Source organism: Macaca fascicularis, chromosome 9, assembly GCF_037993035.2.
Source record: "Macaca fascicularis isolate 582-1 chromosome 9, T2T-MFA8v1.1".
Taxonomy (NCBI): domain Eukaryota; kingdom Metazoa; phylum Chordata; class Mammalia; order Primates; family Cercopithecidae; genus Macaca; species Macaca fascicularis.
The window spans coordinates 1,149,826-1,167,314 of NC_088383.1; the positions used below are offsets into that span (position 1 = coordinate 1,149,826).

At 49.5% G+C, this 17,489-nt stretch overlaps 1 protein-coding gene across 12 annotated transcripts in view; it reads right to left on the bottom strand.

The window, feature by feature from the left end:
* Positions 1–5,686: 5,686 nt before the first annotated feature.
* The window catches only part of LARP4B (La ribonucleoprotein 4B), a 125,646-nt gene continuing 113,843 nt past the window's right edge, over positions 5,687–17,489 (bottom strand). For 6 of the 12 annotated variants that reach the window (XM_045399467.3, XM_074000882.1, XM_065520215.1 and 3 more), the window contains 5 exons: positions 17,264–17,309; positions 14,002–14,166; positions 11,215–11,339; positions 11,011–11,119; positions 5,687–9,432 (listed from right to left, as the gene is read on the bottom strand). In XM_045399467.3, coding sequence (XP_045255402.2) covers positions 9,145–9,432; positions 11,011–11,119; positions 11,215–11,339; positions 14,002–14,166; positions 17,264–17,309 — 733 coding nt within the window. In that variant the 3' untranslated portion in view covers positions 5,687–9,144. Of the gene's footprint in view, positions 9,433–10,905; positions 11,120–11,214; positions 11,340–14,001; positions 14,167–17,263; positions 17,310–17,489 lie in introns of all 12 variants that reach the window. The other 6 variants (XM_045399465.3, XM_045399469.3, XM_045399468.3 and 3 more) reach the window with 1 other exon arrangement.

A 17,489-nucleotide genomic window follows, 5' to 3' on the forward strand; every position in this document is an offset into this window, starting at 1 on the left:
TCATCACTTTGACCTCAAAAACAGTAATTTCATCTGGCATGACCAAACAGAACTGTAAGTAATATGGATGTTTACAAGCAAAGCTGACTGGGCTCTCTAAGCCACAGGGAGAGCAAGATGAAGCTTGCAGGACGCAGCTGGCGACGATCACTCAGGGCATCCCTGAAAGTGGCTCTCCTGCAGCAGGGCCACCCGCGACACAGGTCACAGCCGGGGCCACACGAGCTGCAGGGTGGGGCAGGCTCTGCCTCTGCCGCTCCTGTGCAGAACAACGGGCGTGACATGACACAGATGAGCTCGGCCCTGGCTCCTCAGGGAGGACCCTGTAGACCTACGCTGGGGATGGTGGGCGCCCTGAGGAGGCGTCACCTCCCCGGCAGGCCCCTCCACCGGGCACCACCCTGAGGTCTCTGGCTGCCAACCGGGCGGGACCACCTGAGTTTCTAATAGGAAGGATGAGGCCAAAATATGTATCCTGGGCAATGACAGGCGTTTTCGCAGCTGCAAAGGGAAAACCTCCGGGATGCCTTCCCAGCCTTGGGATACAACCGACCCACTGTCCACAGTGCGGAATTGCACAGGAGTGCCAGTGCCTCACACCTCAAGCTGTGCCGATTCTCCTCACCTGGGGAAAATGCTTATTTAAATCCTTGTTTACAACTGCTCTTGTCAAGGGCACCATAAAACTCCATGTTCAGAATCTGGGACATGATGGCTTCCCATGGCCTAAGTGGGTGCTGGTGCCATCCCCGCATGCAGCCCGTGGATGGAGCCCCTGAACCCTGGCTGGGGCCACATCCTCCCGTCACTTCGGGCTCCTCTGGCTAAAGAGGAGCCCTGCCTCTCCTCTCCCGGGCTCCTCTCTCCCCACCTCCCCAGCTTGCAGTGTCAACACCACGAACCCAGGTGAGCTCCACCCTGGTTTCTTTCCTGCCCTCCCCCATCTCCCACGTGGCCCGGGGCTCTTCCCATCCCTCCTAACCTCTCCCTCCAGGTTACTTCCTAGGAAGCAGCTCCAGGGCCTCGGAGGGGCGGCTGGAGGCGGAGGGCGCGTGGGGGGCCCGCAGGGTGCAGGGGACGCTGAGGGCGCGGGGCCCAACCTCCCGCCAGCCGCCTGGACTCTGGTCTCTGCTCTGAACGAGGTGCGTGGGTGCCTCCCTAAAAGGACCCCCGGGGCTGCTACGTGGAGAAAGGTGGACAGGGATCCAGGGCGCAAGCAGCGATAGCGGGAGAGGCCGGCACAGACGCGTCAGGTGCACGTGGTGAGGCCACCCCAGGCAGGGAGGGGAGGAGCGCGCAAGCCGGGAGGACTTCCACCTGCACGGGCTGAGCCAGGCCTCCACGGAGCTGCTTCTGGCACCTGTCCACAGCGTCTGGACACCGGGCTAGGAATGGACCCAGGAGCGTCCCCTGCGCAGTGGGTGCTGCAGGTACCCAGGGGAAGGGCATTCGCGGCTGCCAGGCCCACGGAGCTCACGCCGGAAGCAGACCAATTAGACGACTACAAACGGTGCTCAGTGCTGCAGAAGCAGCCAGGGACGGAGGAAGGTGACAGGCGGCTGTCTGAGAGGGCGCCAGGCATCCCTCGGAAGGGAGAAATATTCTGCGAAAAGTGGGAGAAATTCCACGGGAAGGGGCCAGCAGGTCCCAGGCAGTGTGGGCGGAGAGTGTGGGGTCAGAGATGAAGCTGCAGGTGGGTTAGGGAGTGACTTGCAGGTGCGCATCTAAACCTTATTCCTTCCTGCAGGAAACCACTGGAGGTTTAAAGCAAGGGAACAGGGCGCGGTCACTACCACAAAGGAACCCTCGGGCTGAGTGGAGAACAGGGACGAGATGGCTGGGCTGGACAAGGCGGAGGCAAGAGTGGGCAGGACTCTCGGAGGGACCTGGGGAAGAACCAAGGCTGGCCCAGGATTTGGGCTTGCCTGTCTGCGTGGGGGCTGCCTGTGGAGATAGGGTTCCTGTGAGGAGCAGGATCCAGGCCAGAGGGTGGGTGGTCCCATCTGAGATATGGACTGACCGCAGGTGGCCACGCCAAGGACACAGTGAGACATGGGCTGGAGGCTGAGCAGGCTGGGGCTGAGGAGCTCGAATGTACTGAGTGGATGTATTACCCCTTCTTTCTTAATGGCCCCCATTTTTTTCAGGGACCCACCTCTCCTGTCACCATGCACCTTGGGGGAGCTGACCCCACCCCCGAGCCCAGGATGGACCTCACTAGCCTGAAAGCCCCTTCCCCGTGATGGTGTTTGGGTGCTAAATCTGGCCAATAAGATGTGAAATTTACTGGCAAATTTTTTATTCCCAAAGCTACACAAAAAGAAACCCTTGTCTCCCCACCCCGAGGTGAAGATGTCTGGCTGCAATACCCCGGCTGCCACGCACTCCTGCTGCCTGCCAAGGACGCTGCCACCATGGTGGCATGGCCCGGCCCGACAGCAGCATGGAGCTCTGCCTTCCTCTGCAGGTGACAGCACATCGCACCTGCCGCCAGGCCCAGACTGGGGCCTCTGTGCTTCCAGGCTGATGCATTTCAGCTGGTATGGAAGGTGCGGGCCTGGAAGAAACTACCCGGTAGCAAAGTGCAGACACTGAAGAGGGCACTGCCCCCACTGGCCTCAGGAAAGGGGAGACGCAGCAGCAGGGGAAGGTCAGCTGGGAGCTGAGAGCACCAGAGGACTGAGAACTGGCAAATTACAATCCCCAGGAAGGCCAAGGGAAAAAAGAAACAGAGCAGCAGGAAACAGCAAAAGGGCAGATGTAATTGGTCCATACGCAACAGTTAGAAGACGGAGGCTGGCAGAGCGGATTACAAACACCCACCACTCCGTGCTGTCCACAAGCAGCTCCCTTCAGATAGGGTACAGGCGGGCTGAAAAGTCAAAGGATGAAAAACGGCACATCACACCGACAGGAGTGAAAAGGAAAGAGCTGGAATGGCTTTGTTACTATCAAAGTAAAACTTCAAAGACAATTACTACGGTCCAGGGTCCTAATGACAGATCAGTCCAACAGGAAGACATGGTGACCCTAAACGTGCACGCGCAGAGTACGTCCTGTCAGGACGGGGGTGAGGAACAGACTGCGGCCGCCCACACTTGTAAGCTCCCCACATTTCTGCACGAGTAGCTAACGTTAGAGGCAGCCTTTCTGTACACTCACATTCTATGCAGTATACACACAGTGAGCTTCGGCTGGGAAAAGTGGCTGCTCCAGCTGAGGAAATCCTGGTCGTGGATGAAACTGCATCTCTGTAGGCCCTCCCAGGCCCACGCAGAGGTGAATGAATTTGGCTCTCTTCAGCATCTCCATCTCCCGGACGCTCACTGATCCGCCCCCGGGCCTGGTGGTTGCTGTCCCAGCTTGGTCCTGCAAGCCCCTCTGGGTGGAGCTGCTCAGCCTGTGCTCCCAGGCTCATGCCTGCAGGGTGACCCTGACTGCATCAGGATCCTCTTCATAACCTCCTGCCCTCCAGCTCCACTAGGGCAGGGCTTAGCCTCTCTGGCTGGCCTGGCATAGATGCTCCAAGACATCACACACTTGGCTATGGCCTGGGCTGACACAAGTTCCGTAAGCACCTGAAGGCTGGCGCACTAGGGTCTCTGGCTAAGCCACCGCACGCTTAGGCTGTGCCCTTCCTTCCTGGCCTACGGCATCACCTGCTGTCCCTCCTCTACATGGTGGAGACACCCACACACCTTTGTCTAAGCAGACCAGCAGCTGACTTGGATTGGAAACGGCTTGTGCCCCAGCAGGCCCAGCAACACACAAGCGACACACAAGCAACGAGCGACACACGAGCAACACAAACGAGCGACACACGAGCCACACACAAGCAACACGAGCAACGAGCGACACACGAGCAACGAGCAACACACGAACGAGCGACACACAAGCAACGAGCCACACACGAGCAACATGAGCAACGAGCGACACATGAGCAACGAGCAACACACAAGCAACACACAAGCGACACACAAGCGACACGAGCAACGAGCGACACACGAGCAACATGAGCAACGAGCGACACGTGAGCAACGAGCAACACACAAGCAACACACAAGCGACACACAAGCGACACGAGCAACGAGCGACACACGAGCAACATGAGCAACGAGCGACACGTGAGCAACGAGCAACACACCTGCAACAACCAGCGACAACGCACTCCTTCCGTTGGTTCAATCCAATGCTTTAGAGAAATATGGGATTTCTGCATTATCAAAATATGTAGATATAGCAAAGAATGGAATACAACAATTTCAAAGTGTCGGGGGTGGGGGCGGAATACATAAACCTTTGGGGTTGGGGTCTTGCACATCTCTAACAGCCATGAGGAGACCGAGCCCTGGCTCTCTTGTGGGACCTGCTGACCCCAGCAGAGCCCTGCAGACAATCCACAGACACACGGTGTCACTTCCATCCAGGGAGTTCTGGCAGAATTTGTTAGGTGGCAACAGCAAATCAATACCTCATCCTAGTTCTTCCCAGGGCAGGGCTGTGCACAGAGAAGGCACAAAATACACTTGGAGTTAATACACATTTACCGAGTATCTGCTAATTTGCAGATGGTGTGCTGAGGACAAGGGAGAAGCTGGTGATTCAGATGGCATAATTCCTGCCCTCAGGGAGCACAGTTGATCACACTGCAATGAGTTCTATGAAGGAAATTCGCAGCAACACAGGATGCCAGGTGAGTTAAACGCTATGGTGTTAGGACAGAAAGGGAAATAGGCAGTGCAGAATAGAGACCCGAGAGACCCCAGGTGGAGACCCCATGAACACGTGTGAAGTCTGCAAGTAACAGAAGCAGCACTGCAGACCAGTGGAGAGACAGTGAACTCACTGGTGATACTGGAAAAAGACACTTTCCACACGGCATAAAGTAAAATTGGGTTCCTGCCTAAGCACACACACCACACACACATGATTAGGCCCAGCTGGATTAAAGGCACACACACACACACTATTAACTTTATGACTCTGGAGTAGGGAAAAAAACCTTCTTAAGTCCAAGACACGCAAACAACAAAGGAGAAGATTGATAAATTTTACTACATAATAATTAAACACTGTAAAAGATACTATTCTAAATAATGTTAAGAGTTAAGACAACTGGTAGACGGAAAGAAAATATTTGTAACATATACAACAAAGGCTTAATAGCCTGAACAGATCAAGAATATCAATTCCATCAGAAAAAGAGAGTAAAAATGGGAAGACGACATGAAAAGGCAATGCACAAAGGAGGAAGGCACCAACATCTGAATCAGTCCCCCATCCACTCGGTGCCTGACACAGGAGGGGCCCTGCCTCCCGCCAGCCTCTTCCTAGTGCAGACATCACTGCTGCCTCAGGCTGAGTCAGTCCATCACCATGAGGACTCAGCGTCAGCTCCAAACGGCTTTATGGACACAGCTTTGGAGAGAGTGCCATTTTAACAAAATCAAAGTCCTGATACAGGAACATCTATTTTTGCGGTAAATCTTGGCAGTCATGGTAACGACCCTCTCCCCATGAGCACTTGGTGTTAATGCTCACTTTGAACCCCTAAAACACAAAGGGTGAGCCCCGTGTGCTGCAGCCAGCCCCCACGTGGGTGAGAAGCCTTTAGGATCCAATGAGGCCCGTGTTTCTTTCTCATGCACACTTATGGGAACAGACAAAAAACTATGTTTAGAAAAGATGCATTCTTGAAGAAATTTTAATTTAAAAAAAATCAAAAGAAAAATTGAACAGTGCCTAAATCTTTATTTTCATAACCTACATTTTTTTTTTTTCAAATTAGACAGTTTTACACTGAATGACACCAAAGGAAACTTAAATTACCAATAGTTTACATGTAAGCTTGATTCCAGTCTTAATGAAAAGAAGCAGAACAAAAACGAAACCCTCAAGGAGCGTTCCACGCGGCCCCCACACTGTGAACTGCCGGCAGCCAGTGCCCTCGCCTCGATTGTCTGCAGCCCGGTAGTGGGCCGCGAGGCACGCAAGTCACAACTACAGCTCGCCAGCGGGGCACGCAGACAGGCATGCACCACCGCTACCCGTCGCCCGGATACACTGAACTGGTCGTTAAGCCTGAACTGCAGAGATCCTAATACAGCAACGCAGGACGTTTACTGCCACCCGCCAGTGACAGCCGGTGATGTGATGACAGGAGGGCCTGGGTGGAAATGTCAAGACACTCACTCTCAGAGAACGACGACTCCACTTGAAATTCATGTCTGGTGAAACGGGGCCAGGTTTTTATTCTTCTATTTCAAAATGATAAGCATCATCACACGATTTTACAAGTTAAAATGCCATTTGTCGCTGCTGCATCTCTGATTCTATAACCTGAGATACTGCTGGGGGTAAAGGAGGGTGTTAACTTAAAAAAAAAAGCATGAAAGCCACTCTCATCGCTGTATGTGACACAGCCCAGTCGGCGTGGACCACCACAGCTTCCCATTATGGTAACTCTCATTTTCTTCTGAGTGGACACTTTCAAAATAGTATCAGGGGTTTCTGGACATTATATAGCTATCTGTGTTTCACCTTTGTTTAATTAAAAAGGATGCTATAAAAATCGCATCCGAGCAAGGTTTCTGCTCTTGATGCAAAAGACTGCTGCTGGCTAGGCAGTAACTACAGTGTATTGACCGGATGGCAGCAGAGCCCTCCAGTGGCGACTGGCTACCGCACGCGCTGCCCTCTTCACGCAGCTGTTGAGCTCACACTTCAGCCGACAAACAAAGTGAAGGACTAAGCTGGCTCGAACCACACACACACACTGCGCTGCAATGCTCACACCTTGGGGGAAAGGACTTCTCATTATTAAAAACCAAGGACTCACTGGCGGAGGAGCAGGCCTTGTGATTTGGGAATGGCTGATGGCGCCCCTGGTCCTTCTGTAGCGAAGATGCACCTCGTAGGCCAGGCCTTGGGGCTGCCTCCCAGCTTTTAGAATATTGAGAGTTTGGGTTTCAGAGATCAATTATTTCTGATTTTTTTTTTCTTTTTTTTTGGTCAGTGAACTGACAACTACAAAAAAATAAATCCCCATGTTTCTTTAAAATGCATTTGAAAAACACTAGCCCTGTGGCTGTTTCTCTGTATTTGCATAATAGCAACTGCTTTAAAGGAAATGGTCAAAAATGCCAGGCCATGTTTTCCTCTGGCAGGTAAATCATGCTTAGCTGCAAGTGATTTTAATTAGATTACTTTTCACCTCCACTTATGATCCTGCCAGTTTTTGCTCTCTACATACTTTAAAACTCTTTCACGTTAGATATGATTAGTATGCATTTACATACATTTTAAAAGAGTATGAAAACATCTGGAGGCTTTTAATAAGACTTTCCAATTCCCTTTTGCAGCAAAGAGGCAGAATCAGTTCAACACACTGATGTAAGAGAAAAAAGAAAATCTCAACAAATCAAAATAATATTCAAACCACAACATTTAGTTTATCTACATCCAGCTCAACAGCAACATTTATAATATATCAATAATTTGTATCAGAATTTTCTCTGTAGGTACCTTTTTCATATGTTCTGATTATTTACAACTGTACAAGCGAAGCACACTCCCGAGTGCACGTATTTAATACAGTATTGACTATTTGCATTTACAGGATTTCCCAACATTCTGAAAAAAGATCAACTGTTGAAGATCTTTAAGGTCTATTACAAAAACTACCGCTAGCTCTTGTACTACACTATGCTTACTCAGTAAAACCAGCGACAGGAGATCCACACAGTAACTGAGTAACTCTGACCCACTCACGCCAACCCAGGGCCGGGCTCCATGGACTCTAAGCTGTCTTATACAAAAGTTAAGGCAAAGTCATTTTCAAGTTTAAATAAAATTCAAGTCTTTAAATATTGGATGGAAATAATTTTTTCTTAAAAAAAACCCTCAGTCTTGTTAAATAACATTTTGTGGAATAAAGTGTATGGTTACATTTAGCAGGAAATATTCTTATTTTAATGTTTGCTGCTTAGAATACTTAAAGAAAAATTTGAGGCATTTTAAAACAAAATAATTTATATTTAACTTTATTATAAACTTGCTAACTTTAGTGCATCCTTGTTCTTCAGAAGTGCAGCACTTCTGGAAGTGAATCAATGAGGCCCTCGTCTTGGAGGTAAAAGAGCAGGAACTTTATCCTCCACCAGCCAAAGAGGGGGAAAAACCACAAACACCATTCTCTCACGATTACGTAACTCTTAAATCCATGTGCTGATGCAGAGGTACGGGAAGATGTCCACACGGAGCTGAAGATGTGGACTCTCTCCAACCAGAGTGCTGGGGAACACGGACAGAAATGTGCACAGAGCAGGGCTGGGGCCGTCAGCTCACAGGGGTCAAAACAACGTCATGGTACAACTTCTGGTAACATGTCAGTGGGCAACCAAGTGTATGTTTTCATTTAGGTTCTATTCACAATGTGCTTTGAATTTATATTACATAATAGCCACTTGAAACTGGAGTGAGAAGCTGGTTACTTGCTTGCAGTGCATCAGAACCAAGGTTTCAGGTCTCTCTGGGGTGGCCCCTGCAGGTTCACTCTGCCCAGGAGATCAAAAAGGACGCGCTCTCTACATTCTTAAATGCCAGAGTCCCCTACCAACGGCTTAGGTAGAAGCACAGCTCCCACATCAGCACTGTTGCCCTGGCGCGGCCAGCACTGCCTCTACGAGGCCACACCTGCCTCTGCCAAGGCCACTGGCCCTCATTCATCTGCGGGGACATTCTAGAGATATGCACTTGCAGACCAGTTACTAAAAAAAAAAAAAGTAGCAGAGTTCCCTTAATTTAGAAAAACTCACTATATATAGCTTGCATTCAGAGCCACATGGAGGCTTAATAAAAAATACCAATTTGTTAGGATAAATGCTTTTTCTATCTTGGAAAAAAAAAATCAGACTTATGCATCACCTCCAGTTAAGCACCAACCTAAAATAAGGTTTGTATTAATTAAATCCTGAAAAATCGATTTTTTTTCAAGAGGGGGAGAATCCAACTCACAGAAGAAAACCAACTTGAGGATCCCACAGGCCTCAGACACTGCAAGCTCCTAACCAGCGGCTCGCCCTCGCACTGAGTGTCGTTTGTGGTTAACACAGCGCTCTGCGGCCCCTCCCAGACATACGGTTTTCACTGAGGAGACTTGGGGGGAGTGCTCTGCTCTCGGCTGAGACGCTTCCCCATGGCCGAGGGCGAGGGCCGGCCCCCGGCCGGCCGCCTCTGGTCTCTGGGGGCTCCAGGTGTGGACTTGAGGGCTGGGGGCTCCCGGTATCTCTCCGCGGGCTCTGCCAGCTTCTTTTCCTCCTTCCCACAACCAACAGTGTTTGGCTTTTGTTCTTTTTGGGGTTGCAATGGGGAAGAAGGAGGCTCTTTACTTGTTCTCTGACAAATCTCTGCGTAGCTGGGCTTTCGCAATTCCTGGAAACAGACAATCCTGGGTTACCTGTGTGAAATGGTGTCTCCAGGGACAAGACAGGTAATCAAGTTCACTTAAAAGAGTTTTCAACTATAACTAAGTTTCCATCTTCACTAGCGTTTTTAACTTTTAAAAAGTTCGTAAAATCTAATGATTTAGTTTCCCCTGCCGTGTAGCACTCCCTCTGTGCCACTGTAGTAATGGATAAAACTAGAAAAGGTGTGAGGGAGAAGAGTGCTGACTGAACGCCATCCCCACCCAGCCCTCAGCTTGCTTGGGCAACGCAGAAGCCCAGGAGGAGTCCGGATGCTGCCTGCGCTCAGTCCGCCACCTCGGGACAACAGAAGGGTGTCCCAGGTGCCCACGGTGGGCAAAGGACCCTCACACAGTACTCAACCCTGAAAGGTAAACTCCAAAAACAGTCTTTAAATAAAAATGTTTTGCACATTTCAAACTACAAAGCACTGGAAATGTGTAAGAATGATGAAGACAGCTAAAATCTTCAAAGAAATGTGTAACAGAGTTTTCAGATAAGTGGAAGCATAAAGGCTAAACAACAGAAAAGTAAAATATTTCCCTTAGCTTTTTTTTTTTTTAGAGATACAGTCTCACTCTGTCACCCAGACTGGAGTGCAGTGGCGCAATCTCAGCTCACTGCAACCTCTGCCTTCCAGGTTCAAGTGATTCTCCTGACTCAGTCTCCCGAGTAGCTGGGACTACAGGTGTCCACCACCAAACCCAGCTAATTTTTTGTATTTTTAGTAGAGACGGGGTTTCACCATGTTGGCCAGGACCGTCCTGATCTTCTGACCTCATGATCTGCCTACCTCGGCCTCCCAAAGTGCTGGGATTACAGGCTTGAGCCACCGTACCCAGCCTCTCTTTTTATTATTATTATTTATTATTAAAAGTATTAATTTTAACCTATAAAAAAATCCTTTTTTAGACTCAGCCCAGGGGACAGTAAGGGATTAAACTCCCAAATTCAAGTAAAAAGCTCACCTAAGATCAAACTACAGAGGCCACAACTCAGAATAAGAGAGGCCACGGTTCACCCAGCAGAGAAAACCGCAGAAAGGAAGTCACTGGGGTTCAGGCCTGCTGGGCCCACAGGGGTTGGAGGCTGGTGGGGCCACCATCTTGCTCTTCCTGTCTCTTCATCAGACACACGATGTGCACACGCGCACACACACACGCGCACGCACACACACGCGTGCACACACACATGCGCACGCACACACACACGCGCACAAACACACACACGCGCAAATTGCTGAAATGATCCTAAAGTCTATGGAGAAACAGGAGCTGGGGTCTTGTTACTACTCAAGAAACCTCTACTGACCAACACTGAAATAAAAGGACTACATGGTGGTCCGAGAAAGAACTAGAGCAGTTAGTGGAAAGTTATTAGCAAATATTAAGCATATTTTGTACAGAAAACACAACACAGACAGACGCAAATAAAAACCCACCAAATTAGATGTGATTAAAAAACGAGCAGGTGCAGGAGTGCGCAGCGTCTGTTCACACCAGAGCCTCGCGGCTGTCGTGCAGGAAGGCAGGCACGAGGTACGTACCGTGGCGGCTCCGTTCACCTGCACCGATTTACATGCGGTCGCAGTGAGGGCGGGAGGAAGTCTGTCCACACTGTGGGCTTCCCTCTGTTTCTCCGCCACCTTGGGATCACTGTAAAAATGCCACCCAATATTTGAATCTCATGCAACATCACAGGCCATTCAAGTCAGTAAACACCAAGGCGCTGGGAGAACTCCAATACTCACTCAGGTAAATGAGCTGGGGAGGGGGATCGCTCGTACGTTGCTGATACAGCACAAGAAGCCGGCACTGAGGGCTCTCGGGAGACCACTACAGGAAGGGTGTTCACACTTGCGTCTGCACTGAGGGTCTGAAACAGGGTCAAGAGTGTTCATCAGAGTCCTGCTGGCACTAAGTGGAGCTGGTACCGATACCCGTTCACCCCACCCGTGAACAGCCTTGGGAGAGCGGCACAAGCACACAGGGGAGGAGGGTCTTCTCCAGCAGAAATGTCTCAAAGAGCCCAGGACTATCCTCTGCCCCACACAAGCGCCCACCCTTCTCTTTCTCGGCAAATGCCCCATTGTTCTTACATCACAAGCCTTATCTCCTCTCCCGCAATGATGATCTGCAAGCTTATTTCTTAACTGAACAGGCATCCAACACATCTCACCCACCTGGCACTTTGGGCCCAGCACGGCATGGCACCACAGTACACGCACGTCTGCTGAGTGTCGAATCCTAACACAGTTCAACACAACTCATTCACGCAGCTGAGAAAAAACAATCGGCGTCTCCACACCCGTATAAATGTGAGCTCCCAGCCCTCCCTGAATTCAACCCCAGGAAGCAGGTGTGCGAATGCCCCCATCTCAACAGGTGAGGAAACTGAGGCCCAATACCTCGAAGTTAATTCATCCAAGGCCAGGAAGCTAAGGACGGAGCGAAACTTACTCCCTCCTTACTCCAGCCAGCGACCCCTGGGCAGTGGCTATTTCGTGTGTGCTTGATCTTATGCATGTGGGATGTAACGATATACTTGTCATGCAACTTAAAAAAGGCAGGAGGGCAGGTGATCGTCACACTTCTGCCCTTCGATGAAGGCTAACGACAGACTGAGAGCCCTTCCAGCCTGAGAACCAGAATCTGCTGCGACTCCTATGCTCAACCAGCAGGAATCCAGCTTGGTGGAAACAGGATGGCAAAGGACTCCTTTTGTAAAAGCGCATTTTAAATTCAGGGTAGGGGCCAGGTGCAGTGGCTCACACCTATAATCCCAGCATTTTGGGATGCTGAGGTGGACGGATTACCTGAGGTCAGGGGTTTGAGACCAGCCTGGCCAACATGGTGAAACCCCATCTCTACTAATAATACACAAATCAGTCGGATATGGTGGTGCATGCCTGTAGTCCCAGCTACTTGGGAGGCTGAGGCGAGGCAGGCGAATCGCTTGAACCTGGGAGGCAGAGGCTGCAGTGAGCCAAGGCCATGCCACTGCACTCCAGCCTGGGCCCAGAGCAAGACTCCATCTTAAATTAATTCATTAATTCATTCATTCATTCAGGCTATATTCAGTCCCAATGCAACTGAAATGCAGATCCACAACTGCAGGTCATGAAGCAAGTCAGAGTGACCGTCACAAGCTCCATGTCAACAGGGGAAGGGCTGAACCCCATCACTTCTGGAGCCTCCACCCCACTTTGAAACCCAAGGGCCACGCTGTTGACTCAAGAAGCTCCTGAGAAGCAGCAATGGAGCCCACTACACCCGGGTGGCGGCATGAGGCTCAGGGTCAGGCTTTTCAAAGCAGCAATTCATTCTTCAGCAGAAACCTTACACAGAAACTCAAACTGGGCACAGCAGTAGCTGCTGTTTCTGAAGCAGGATTGGAGACCTGCCTCTTCTCCTCCACTCAATACCAAGGGTAGAGTAGGCCACAGTTGGAAAACGAGATCTTTAATGTGCATTTCTTCTCAAGGCACTAATACCTCAGAAATGATGGTGTGGAAATTTAAGGCTGTGTTGACAATCCTGGAATGTACTCAGTCCCCAAGGTTGGACACAGGAGCACGATCATCTACCAATATACAAAGGACTAGACATGTCACCTGGCTTTTAGTGTAAAGATGCTGCATCAAAATCCACCTTAAATTCTGCCCAAGGAACTAAGGAACTGTTCTATCCAATGCGGTGCCTTCCAGAAAGCCTGGGGGGAAGAGACACTGACTCTGCAGACCTGGGTGAGGGAGCAGGCGGCATGGTCACGTGGCGTGGAATAGACACGCGGTGGCTCTGGGGCACAGCCGGGGAAAGGGCCTCGGCACAGGGGACACGAGCAACCAGGAGTGCTCAGCAGGCTCTTCCTAGGCTCTTCCGACGCACAGGAGGTAACTGGGCAGAAAACTTTCTCTGCACTTCCCAGAGCCTTCAAACGTCAGCTGTGGCAGCTGGACAAGTCCCACCTTCACCTCGCTAAGCACGTTAGAGGCCAGAGCGCTGGGCTGAGCGTCCTCTGGCAACTGCAGCTCTGGATGACTCCTGGGATGATGTTCACTGCAGCCGAGGGGGCACCTCGTGGGGCAGCCCAGACCTCACCAGAAGCCACCCACACTGCAGTGGGGTTCTCCCAGGCTTCTTGCTCCTTGTCTCATGTAGATTACTACACATTTTACTTATTTCCAATACTATTCAGGTTCTTCTATTTCATTCTATTGTTTTGTAAAATAAAGGCAGGTCTGAACAACAATGACAATGCAATCTAAGTTTCTAGGTGAGAGAAAGGGTGTGTATAGCCTATCATTGCACAAGTTTCTACCTCTGACTTCATCAGACAGCAAGGTTAAGGAGAAGGCCCAGTCCTGGGATCAAGATTGGCCTTACCCCAAATCTGTGCGACCTCTGCAATCACATGGCCTCCAAGCCTCTCTTGAGTATTAAAAACAAACATGTATAAAGAGCTTAGCAAAGCGCCCGACACGGAACCCGTACCTAAACACTGTTGGCAACTATCAGACATGCAGTGGATCCCTTACCCTTTCTTTGGATGGTCCTATTATCAAGCTAGACAGCCTGTTTTCAAACAAGTCCTCTGTCTTCAAATTGCCCGCAGCTCCAGGTAATGGAGGGAAGTTGGACAGCCCCAGCTCGAAGCTTGGCGACGGAGGCTTTGGTGGCGTCGGAGACTGTGTCTGGCTGCTCTGCAACAGAATGACATCCCAGGGTCACGGTGTGGAGAGAGAAGGCCACGCAGCTTCTCATTTCCACACCCATCTGGAAAATATCTGTAGAAACAAGCAGATCATTCAACCCAGACAAGGGCTTCCTCACCCAACTGAAGCAACTTCAACCATCTAGAGCAGAGCTTTAAAACTGAAATCTCCAGATGCTGCTGCCCAAGAGACGTGTCACCAAGGACACAGTGAGGCTAAGGTGCTATCCAAAGAGCCGTCCAGCCATGGCTGCCAGCACTCACAAACAGCAGGGGCAGCTGAAGGCAAGGGAGGCGCTCTGGAGTGATGGAAAGCAGGGCAGCCTGAGTCTAGACATTAAACTTTCCCACTTCCAGACAAGTGTTGGGCTATTACAGCATGGTTTCTAATGCAAGTCACAAAGATAACTGTGAACAATACATGACACTCTCCACAACCTGTGTAAGAAATTTTACACACGTGCATCAAAAAAGTGGTTTAATAAAAGGGAAGGGGGCTTCAATTCTCTGAAAATAAACTTAATGAAAGTTATATTTTTTTAATAATTAAAAACACAGTATTTGATAACAAATTAGAATCAGATTCTTTGACTTCAAGAAAGCAAACTCAGTATAAAAGAAGAGAGTGTACTTTGTAAGCCCAAATCTCAGGAGAAAGGCGGTAATACCTTTTATTGGAAAATGATCTATCAACCCACTTTAACAAGCTGGCAGTCATTTTGTGAGTACGCAGTTCCTCGGCTGAACGCCACATGGCACAGAATGGGGAAATGAGTGTATTTTAGTTTAGAAATGAGTTTATATTTACTAAAGAATACAAGTATTTTTAGTTGAAACAATGAGCTACTTTGACCAGGAAGCAAAGCTCTCACGGGATCCACCTAACTTGAGAGTGCCAACGTTTCTCCAAAATTTATACACAGGAAGGTGAATATACCTGCATCAGTAGATTCCAGAGAAAATACATCAGAAGTGAAAGCAGGTCAAAGGATGAAAATGAACTCAGGCTGACACAAATCCCAGTCTGTGACATAAACCCCAGCACAGTCTGTGTTGGGCATTCTACTTGCTTCTCTGCTCCATGGGACAGGTGCCTAATTTTAGCTTAGCTTTTCCCAGTTAGGTGTCCTTGGCAGTAAGCTTGTTACCTACTAAGCAGCTGGCTGTTGTACGCTCTCTATAACCTAGTATTGTGAACATGATGCTCGAAATAATCGTGCAAAGCTCTAAGTTACACATGGCCATTGTGATGGCAAAGCGGTTTTAAACATTTGCACGTTTCTGAGGTGAACACAGCTTTTCAGAAGATAAGCATCATTAGAGAGACAGCCTTCCCAAAAAACGTATTTAAATCTCAACTGCTCAGATGTTGGAGTTACAAAATGACATCGCCGACAGATGGGACTTGACTTGGAAGGCAGTGTTAAAATTCTCTAGGATCTGAGCGCCCCTGGGTGAGGTCTGAGTACTGCTCAGGTCCCATGGGCGTGGTTAGGCCCGAGGCTCACACACTCTTACAGAAAAAGAATCTGGACCTTTCTTTTTTTTTTTTTTTTTTTTGGAGGCGAAGTCTCGCTCTGTCACCCAGGCTGGAGTGCAGTGGCCGGATCTCAGCTCACTGCAAGCTCCGCCTCCTGGGTTCACGCCATTCTCCTGCCTCGGCCTCCCGAGTAGCTGGGACTACAGGCGCCGCCACCTCGCCCGGCTAGTTTTGTTTTTTTTTTTTTTTAGTAGAGACGGGGTTTCACTGGGTTAGCCAGGATGGTCTCGATCTCCTGACCTCGTGATCCGCCTGTCTCGGCCTCCCAAAGTGCTGGGATTACAGGCTTGAGCCACCGTGCCCGGCTGAATCTGGACCTTTCTGAGGTCCTGAGAGCAAGTACGTAATACGATGGGCGTACGCTCTGTAATCAGTACAACACTGGGCCACACACCGAAGCTTCTAAGCAGGTCAGTCATGAACACACGCACCAGGAAAGCAAGGCAAAACGGAATGGAACAGAAACAGGGGTGGGAAAACATCACAGCAGGCACAACAGTTCCCCACGTTTAAATGCTTGCCTTGTTAGTCCAAATGGTTACAGAAATTCACTAAATCCAAATGGAATCAACCGATAAAAACTGCCTTACCAACTAGTTAAACAAAAACTAGACTAAGCCGACTTTATGGAAGGCAGAATTTCTGAGTTCTAAACAGAGATTGTATCTTTTGTGATGAGAAAACACCTGTGTGATGGCTTGAGGGGCTGGACCAGGATTTGTCCAGGTCTTCTCCAGCATTCCTTGTATGGAATTCCACATCTGCAAGCCCGTGGAGGCATCCCTCCCATCTTTGTGGGTACTGCTAACTGCCACTGTGCCGTCCCACCACTGGTTCACGGGTACTGCTAACTGCCACTGTGCCGTCCTTCCTATCTTTGTGGGTACTGCTAACTGCCACCGTGCCGTCCCACCACTGGCTGTGGAGAAGTCCATGCCAACCTCCACTAAAGACCAGCACAAACATTTTCCACAGGAGAAACTGTTTAATCAACTCAAGCAAAATCAACACGTCTCGTGTACTTACCGCCACAAAAACCTATCACTTATGTTTGGGTCTGTCCTGCCAGTAAGTTACAGCAGAAGGAGATAATGCTTTCTACACAGCAGGAGAGTATTCGAAAGTTTTGAAGGAAAAACACCAACAAACAAATTGCTCCGTGGAAGACGCTTACTCTGCTCGTTGAAATGAATGGCTCCAGTCTTTTGAGACTCTTCGGTACAGCTGCCACACAGAAGAGCTCACGTGCACAGCCGTGTGTAGGCTGCAGTGCGTGCGACAGCAAGCTCCTGGCCATGCCTATGCCACAGCACACACGCCTATGCACGATGGAGTCCCGTGCAGCACATCGCTATTTCCAAAACCTCTACAACTGCTTCCTCCTAGGCCAGCCAGGGTGTCAGTTATTATTTAGCGGATTTCAGGTTACAAGTCTTTTGAAACGCTCATTCTTGTGTCTTAACCTTAATCCATTTAATTAAATCTCAGGTTTGGTATAAATTAGATTTAAATGTCTTGTCAAGAGGCATATGCTTTATGTACTCACTGTAAACTTCTCCTCCCTTTTCTTCCGGTAGCCAAAGGAATTCTTCCTAGGAGTGGAAAGTGAAAGACTGTTATTTTTTTCCCACGTGGAGAATTTACTGTTGAGCACGTTTGCACTCACATAAGCAAAGTACACATCAACTCAGTCTTCATCACTTTAAAACCTTTCAAAGATGACTTTCAAGTCTAGAATCCCAACTCTAAGAAGCATAAGCGAAGCAACACAA